Source organism: Etheostoma cragini, chromosome 13, assembly GCF_013103735.1.
Source record: "Etheostoma cragini isolate CJK2018 chromosome 13, CSU_Ecrag_1.0, whole genome shotgun sequence".
Classification (NCBI taxonomy): Eukaryota; Metazoa; Chordata; class Actinopteri; order Perciformes; family Percidae; genus Etheostoma; species Etheostoma cragini.
In genome coordinates, this window is record NC_048419.1 from 6,837,974 (window position 1) to 6,846,762 (window position 8,789).

Consider the following 8,789-nt stretch of genomic DNA (forward strand, 5'->3'; position numbering starts at 1 on the left):
TGAAGCTTGATGCTGTCATGTAAATAGTTTTCAAATCAGCAATAAATATAACAATTTTTGATCAACTCATATCAATTGAATGCTTAAATAACATACCGGTTAAAGCCCTGCACATTTCAAGAGAACCCGACCCACTTCCTGGTTCAATCTCTCCACTTCCGGTTTAGGCCCCGCCCAGTCCGAGTACGGATCCGGATACAGATAATTCATGTGGTAAACAGATACAGATACAGATACAGATAATGCTGTACTCGCTCGTCCCTAGTGGATGCCTTACCATGGCTTTGATGTTTCACCGTTGTCCTCATGGAAGGAGGTGATAATGCTGAACAGCTGTGGAGGGCATCCAATCTTCTTCAGCAGCTTGAACAGGCATGTCTTGCTCATGAGGTCAAAAGCCTTTGTGAGCTCAACAAAGAAGGAAAAATGTGTTGCGGCATCCGCTGTTCTTTGCATTTCTCCTGAAGCTAGCATACAGATAAATGTTAACCTTAGCCCTCTCAGCCCTACAACCACATAGTGATTCTGGGATTTATGTGCAATGTTTTTTGTTTTTTCATGCCTCGGAAAGCAGATTTGCAGGCAGATGAAGATGAATAATTGTAATAGTATCTGAAAATACAATAAGGAGCAGCAGCAGAGCCAGGCCCTGTTAAATTACCTCAGCAAACCAGTTAAGGTAAAAATAAATAAATAGTGGAGTAGCATTACATTGTGCTTATATTTTAATCATGCTATACTGCCTCTTTTTTGAGTTTATGCTCTCCTATTGTCTTCCTGTCATGTCAGCACAAGCAGGCAGAACATACCCACCATGATTTTGAGTGATTATTATATATGCTCTGATTTATACATGTAAACACATTATACTTATCCTTTTGACAGTTTACTTTTAGCAGCTAGCACCTAGCCTTGGCCAATGTGCTCAAAGTGTGGATTCTTTGTTTGACTTTTTCTCTTCCACTGACACTCCCCCAAGCACCCTTTCTGCGTTCCAGGACTTCTTAATTTCCAAATGAAGCTCTGAATATAACATATAAAATCCAACTTTACAAATTAATGTTAAAAACATCCCCCATTCTAAAACATTATTATTTTTGTCTCCTTCACCATCTGGCGAGAAATTATCTCGTGACTCCCTTGGGGGTGCAGACTCTCTTGAAAATTCTTCAGTGACACTGTACTGGAGTTATTGTTTCATCCTGGTGGCACAGCTGTCAAATGAGACTAAATGATTTACACATTACTGTAGTGTAACTGTAAGAAGGTCAGTGATCTGAATGACATCATCATCTATTTCTATGTGGTCACAGGCTTCAATGTCTGTTTCTGTCACGTGGCTGACTCAGTCTACTGACCCAGGGCGACAGTATCTGTTTTCAGTAAATAAAGAGGTATTGTTATAGGATTTTCCTGTTCCTTCAGGAAACTTTTAGGTCTGAGGAGACAGTGTGTGTGTGTGTGTGTGTGTGTGTGTGTGTGTGTGTGTGTGTGTGTGTGCGCCTAGAGTTGGTCTCTCCTGAATTCCTCTTAGTGTGTGAGGAGGTGGGTAATGAAAATAAGGACTGGAAAACTTGCCACAACATTTAAATATATATCTACTATTTTTAGCTGCACAGAACATCTCCAATTCAGGCAGTTACTGTGTTAAAGAGAAACTCTCTTGCTGGCAAAGATACTGTTCTGTTCAGCTGAAAGGACACACAGCAGCAAATTATGTTCGGGATTTGTCAAGCAGTAAAACATGAGAATTGGGTTAATTATTGTACTGAATAATCCACAAAGGGAAAATTCATTTATTCAACCTTTATTTTCACTGAAAAGATAATTTGAGTCCTTATTTGTAATGACATTGACATCAACAAAACACAGAAAAGGATACCCCATCATGACAATATAGACACTAGTAAAATCTAATCATGACCGTCTATCTCACAGTCTATACGCACGGCCTGTCTCTTACTCCTCTCTTGTCTCCCCTGTTGAAGGATTTTTTATTTGAATTATTAAAATATGTCTCACTCACTGTGCATAACTGTAAGCCAAATGTGTTATACAATAATATATTTTTACAGTACTACTTTATTATTACACAAGTATGCTAGGTTTTTCTATTGTTGTTAAATTGAGCCTTTATTCCACTGTAATTCCCAAAGAACATCTTGGCCTGTATCTCTAAGGTTATGCCATTGTTTGAAATGCATCCCTTTCCCCATGTTCTGTAGAGATGTTCCTGGGAGAACCAATAGAGCAGTGCACATCGTAGATGTTGCCAATGCCATCCCTATAAAACAGCAAGCTTATTGCGTGAGTGTGTCAACTGCATGGCGTGTCCGTTTTTATTTTGGCAATGAAATCGGCTAGAAATAAAACCAACGCATTTTTTCAAGCGACACTGTCAATACAGAACAAAATACTCTGCAGCCTATTTGTTCACATTCTCTCTTTTTCCTACTCTAATCACAGCTGAGCCCCTGGTGAGGCAGGTGAGAAGGACTCGAATCAAAAGAGAAGACTTTCACATCCTGAAGGTCATCGGTCGAGGCACATTCAGTGAGGTGAGCTGGAATTTTAAAGAATAACAAATTCTCTTATTTAATGAACAATGGCATAGTGTTTTGTTAATAATTTGTAACTTGACTTGGCTACATTGTATCTTGTCTCACCGTTGACTATACCGGATTATCGTCATACTTCAAAAGCAAACTTCAAAAAGTTTAAAATAATTTGATAAGAGCTTAATTAACAGTTCAGCCACATACTGCTTTCGATTCTGCTTTAAAAATCTTCACTGGGTCACGGTTGAAAAAAAGAACAAAATATGTAAAGATGCTGCTCACTTGGTACCAAAAAATAAATGATGGTACCAAAGTACTTCATTTTTCACGACAAGGAGATAATAATTTGAACCATCATCATATCACATTACAAGAGATAGCTTGTCTACAGTGCAACAGTACAGTTTAATAATCTGCCCACAAATCTGAAACTTGGTGTTTAACAGAACATGTTTGAAGTGGCCTTAAAAGGTAATTTTTTTCAACTTGGAACCCATTTCCCCCAACAGACTCCCAGAACACTTTTTTTACCCGCTTGGTTCCACTCTTCACATCGCTATCTTCGGACAAGTTACCTAGTGAGGTTGATAATGTTAGTGTCCGTGAATTTTGATAACAGCCTGTTATTAGCAGAAAAATGCGCAATTTGCCCCAATAGGATACATTGCAGCTCGGTCTGGCCTGCCCATCACTGCGATCTTACTTAATACTGGACCAATTTCACAGAGTTTTGGTCGCATCACTCTATTAGACACAAATGCATGGGTAAATGGGGTCCAGGTTAAAAAAAAAAAAAAAAAAAAACGAAATTACCCTTTAAATGGTAATTTTGTTTTTAACTTCGGTAACAGTTCTTCTTCTGGCACTTTTGAAAAGGATCCTTACAAAGGTTGAACTTTTTGTTAAAAAGTAGGATCCTTTTTGTTTAACATGAACTATTACTATATATAAATATATAAAATTAAATGCGTTTTAAATGGAGTGAATTTGGCGATAGTGATTTTGGAGCCGTTTTTGGTTAAACAAAAAGGATCTTACTCTTCAACAAAAAAGGTGTCTCTCTGTGGGGATCCAACTTATAATGTTGTCAGACACTTGGAGAAGTCATATTTGCCTGTTAGCAGCAGAAACAACACTTTTAGTGGACGAAAGGGATGATGCACATTTGCCCTCTTCTTTTAGTTCAAAGTCCCATTTTAATTTAATGGTGTTTAACAAAGTATTATTACTGTCAATGTACTGTAATATTGCTTTTTGCAGGCTCTCCCTCTCTCCACTCTGTCCTTTTTGTGTTAACACTGATATAGCAATCACCTCTTAGGTGATTAAACCTCCATGGAAAGGGGAGTATCCTACTATACAACCCAGTCTCACGCCAGCTCGTAAAATGTTCACGTTATTTTGATTTATTGATTTGTGTACAGATTTATTATGTACTTGGTGTGGTGGTCCGTCTCGTTGTTGTTCCCCAGGCACAGGGACACAATCCGCAGTCTCTATGGCACGCAACAACGGGGAAATGAAACGCCACATGCAGGACACGCCAACAACAACGGGACGGTTGTGGTTAGGAAGAGAATAACGCGGAAAGGAACTGCATTACAGGGGATGCAATCCCCGGTCTCTGTGGTGCAAGTCCTGTGTTGTCTTAGCCATCCACCACCCGGACCAACCTCCCTGCGGAGATTTTTGGCTTTTCAATAGTACTCGCTACGGTAATCGTTCTGTGATCACAAAATTGGCTTCCAATTGAAATACACTACTTCAAAAATTTTAATCAACACACCAAAATAATGACATGTCCTTGTTCACAAATCAATAGATTGAATAACGTGACCATTTCACACACTGCTGTGAGACTGGGCTGTACTATCTAACACCCAGTGTGGGAAATATTGAGTGATGAGGGAGCCAGAGAGAGATAAGCTGCTACTCACACACTGTTTTTATGAAGTAAATAGTTATACATTTAACAGCCTATATGTATTCTTTTTTCATAGAAGCAGTCTCCACTCTCTGCTGTCACATTTCTACCTTTCTCACCCGAGTGAGGGAGCAGTACCGCAGCATGTAGCAAATGTCAGAGCTGACATTAGCATTGATGTATAATTGAAAATAACTCTGTGAATTCATGGGCAATTAATTGATATCCCATAGTTTGGGTGTTTAAATAAAATCCCATCCTTTTTGTGACTGGTGACTGTATACAACACCGTTGAGGTCTTTCAACACAGCTCCGCCGACCGGAAGTACATGCAAGTGGGTTAAGCCCATAAACAAAGTGGGATGAAGAGAGGATGGCTAAGGGTAACTATTTATCGGCTACTCCTATGCTGCATTTTCCTCGCCAATTTACTGTCTTGCAAACCAAATGGATGAACTTTGGCTGCGGATCACCACTTGTAAATGTATTATGGACTGCAACTTCTTGATTTTTATGGAAACATGGTAACAACCGCGCAGTGCAACAGCATGTGTGGACGATGAGTGTGACGCCACAAAAGCAAGACATCAGTGTCTATCACAACGTCATGCAGTTGACTAATCACTCACAGACTATGCCCGTCTCACACACATTGGACAACTCTGGCAGATTTGCTCTTGCCTCCATTTCAACATAAAACAAAAGAAATTTAAAAAATCAGCCACCTGGATAGCTCAGTTGGTAGCGCGGGCGAGGTTCACTCCTCAACGCAGCAGGCCAGGGTTTGACTCTGACATGTGTCCCTTTGCTGCATGTAATTCCCCCTCTCTCCACTTTGATGTCTTCAGCTGTCCTATCAAAATAAAGGCCTAAAATGCCCCCACAAAAATCTTTAAAATATTAATAAAAAAGTCATCAAATTTACAGGTTGTACAGTAGTTAAATACTCATGGTTGCAAAATTCAACTGAGTTCCATTTAGCATATTAAATGTCTTTCAAATTGTTATCTTTTATCACTGAAAATGAAAGGCTAACACTTGATTTGATAGGGGTGTGCATAAGACCTGTCATAAATATGGAGTCCTTTTGAATGTTCACAACTGTTGTCCTATTTTGTCATTCAATAAATTATGACACTTTTAATGCAAAGTTATCTTTGTAAATATTTTGTTTACTTGAGGTCAAGAAGAAAAAATATTCATGACACAATAATAATGGTCTCAACAAGCAATGTAAAAACCATTAATGACAGTTTGATGTAATGGTGACACATAAAGCTAAATAGTTTCTTAAAGTTTGATATTTAGGTTATACCGTCTTGCTTATCTTCAAGTTCCCATTACAAAAACACCTCGAACAATGCTAACTTTGCATTAAGAGTGTCATAATTTATCGATGACACTTAATGACAGTCATGAACATTTTCTAAAGACTCCATGTTCATGACAGGTGTCAAGTCATTATTAAAACAGTGTCATCATGTCAGTCTTATGCACACCCTTAAGTAAAGTGTTGACATAACTAACCCTCTTTTTGCTATTTACAATTTGACTGTATTGTCTGCACCTGTTGTCTTGTTGAAGTGTCGTTTTATCTTGATTTTTTTCTAGAAGACCAGAATGGAAATAAGCCTCCCGGCTTTGTTGATTTTATTTTTGTAATTTTTAATGTATGCACTAACTGCTTTATTTATTAACTAAAATCAATCAATCTATCACTACATCCTCACTACACAAGTCATCACTGTTTCAGGTTGCTGTGGCAAGGATGCGAAGCACACAACAAGTGTACGCTCTGAAGATAATGAATAAATGGGACATGCTAAGGCGAGGAGAGGTACACCCACCCAAACCTGTAATCATATTAACAAAATGACAATGAAAATGGCAGGAGGTAGAAGGTTTTTTTTACTGCAAATGCTGGACTAAAATTGAAAAGAGAATGTCAAATTAAGGCACGTGCCCTTTGATATAAGCTGGTTGCCCTTCAGTTGATTGTGGCTCCATCTTTCTTTTTACTTGTGGCTTTTTATTCAGTTGTTTTTTTGTTTTTGTCTTACACAGACAGCGTGTTACCAGGAGGAGAGGGAGGTTTTACTGAAGGGTGACAGACGTTGGATCACAGAGTTGCACTATTCCTTTCAGGATGACAACTATCTAGTGCGTATGAGCACAGCCAATCAATTATGTTAAGTAAATGTTCTGTACAAATATGTCCTGCTAGTCTATAGCATATGCTGTATTTAACTAAAATTTCAGAAGATCTACCATTTTCCTCACCCATCACCCCCTCCCCCCTCAGTACCTGGTGATGGATTACTATGTAGGGGGGGACCTGTTGACTCTGCTTAGTAAGTTTGGAGACCGGATCCCTGAGGACATGGCTAAGTTCTACTTAGCTGAGATGGTCATGGCCATTGACTCTGTCCACAGACTGGGTTATGTACACAGGTAGACTATTCTGCTCTTTGAAAAATGGTGCTTGTACTGTTTTCATTTACATGTTAGTTTCAGACTGAGGTCACATACAGTTTCAAGATAAATTGTTGCTTTAGTATTACCATTTCTTTTCAAATTGTTCTAGTATGACTTTTCTGAGTAATAAGCCCAACAAAGCTCACCACACAAACCACCTTGTAACTGTGATATGGATAGAGAAAACTGAAAACGTTGCATCTGATTATTGAAATATGATCTTCCACAGAGACATCAAACCTGACAACATCCTGCTGACAGCTGATGGGCACATCAGACTTGGTGACTTTGGTTCCTGTCTGAGGCTCCAAGAGGATGGGATGGTGAGAGGTGACAGAAGAAAAAAATACTGACAAAAACACAGAACTGAACAAACATTAGGAATGTGAGTCCTGACCTTTCAAATACCCCTTTTGTGTTCTTAAAAATCCATCAGCATGCCAATTTTATTTCAGGTTCACTCATCCCTAGCAGTCGGAACCCCTGACTATTTGTCTCCAGAAAGTTTAAAGGCAGTAGAAGGGGGCGGAGGTTATGGTTCTGAATGTGACTGGTGGGCTCTGGGTATCTGTGCCTATGAGATGGTGCTGGGGACCACGCCCTTCTACGCAGAGTCCATCTCTGAAACATATGCCAAGATCTTCCACTTTCAGGTGTGAAAACACACTGGTAATGTCTTTCGGAATTTGAAGAACACGTTAAACACTGGCATACATATAGACCTGGCATACTGTGTGTGTGTGTGTGTGTGTGTGTGTGTATGTGTGTATATACATATATATACAGTACAAGCCAAACGTTTCAACACACCTTCTCATTTAATGCGTTTCCTTTGTTTTCATGAATATTTACATTGTAGATTATCACTGAAGGCATCAAAACTATGAATGAACACATGTGTAATTATGTCCTTAACAAAAAACTGAAATAACTGAAAACATGTCTTATATTCTAGTTTCTTCAAAGAAGCCACCCTTTTTGCTTTTTTGATAGTGCTGCAAACCCTTGGTGTTCTCTCAATAAGCTTCATGAGGTAGTCACCTGAAATAGTTTTCACTTCACAGGAGGGCCTTGTCAGGGTTAATTAGTGGGATTTCTTGCCTTATAAACGGGGTTGGGACCATCAGTTGTGTTAGGCAGAAGTCAGGTTGATACACAGCCGACAACCCTATTGGACAACTGTTAGAATTCATATTATGACCAGAACCAATCAGCTAAGTAAAGAGACACGAGTGGCCATCATTACTTTAACAAATGAAGGTCAGTCGGTCCGTAAAATTGTGAAAACGTTGACTTGGTCCTCAAGTGCAGTCGCAAAACCCTTTACTCCACAGAGTAAAGGGTGGCTACTTTGAAGAAACTAGAATTGAAGTAATATTTTCAGTTATTTCACACTTTTTTGTTAAGTACATAATTCCACGTGTTTATTCATAGTTTTGATGCCTTCAGTGATAATCTACAATGTCACTAATCTACAATAGTCATGAAAATAAAGGAAACTCATTTAATGAGAAGGTGTGTTCACACGTTTGGCCTGTATTGTACATGCCAGTGTTTAACGTATCGTGTTTTTAGTAGTGAGTTTATGCAGTTTGGATGGGAGAGCCCATTGGGAAACCCCAGACATTTAAAATATTTTCCTTTTTTTAATCCCTAGGAGTATTTTGAGTTCCCTCCTTCTGGCCCTGAGATTTCAGACAGGGCTCGTTCCTTCATCACTGGGCTCATCTGTGAAAGGGAAGTCCGTCTGGGGAGTGTGAGGGACCAAGCAGTTAGGCATGAGGAGTCACAAGAGAAATTCCAAAAAGCAAGAGTTTTATTTCCCAAAAAAT

The 8,789-nt window shown here is 39.0% G+C and overlaps 1 protein-coding gene across 2 annotated transcripts in view; it reads left to right on the plus strand.

The window, feature by feature from the left end:
- Positions 1-8,789, plus strand: part of LOC117955457 (myotonin-protein kinase) — a 32,052-nt gene that overhangs the window by 6,866 nt on the left and 16,397 nt on the right. For both annotated transcript variants that reach the window (XM_034889985.1, XM_034889986.1), the window contains exons 3-9: positions 2,467-2,558; positions 6,236-6,319; positions 6,547-6,642; positions 6,785-6,933; positions 7,187-7,280; positions 7,413-7,610; positions 8,615-8,708. In XM_034889985.1, the coding sequence (XP_034745876.1) occupies positions 2,467-2,558; positions 6,236-6,319; positions 6,547-6,642; positions 6,785-6,933; positions 7,187-7,280; positions 7,413-7,610; positions 8,615-8,708 (807 nt within the window). The remainder of the gene's footprint in view (positions 1-2,466; positions 2,559-6,235; positions 6,320-6,546; positions 6,643-6,784; positions 6,934-7,186; positions 7,281-7,412; positions 7,611-8,614; positions 8,709-8,789) is intronic.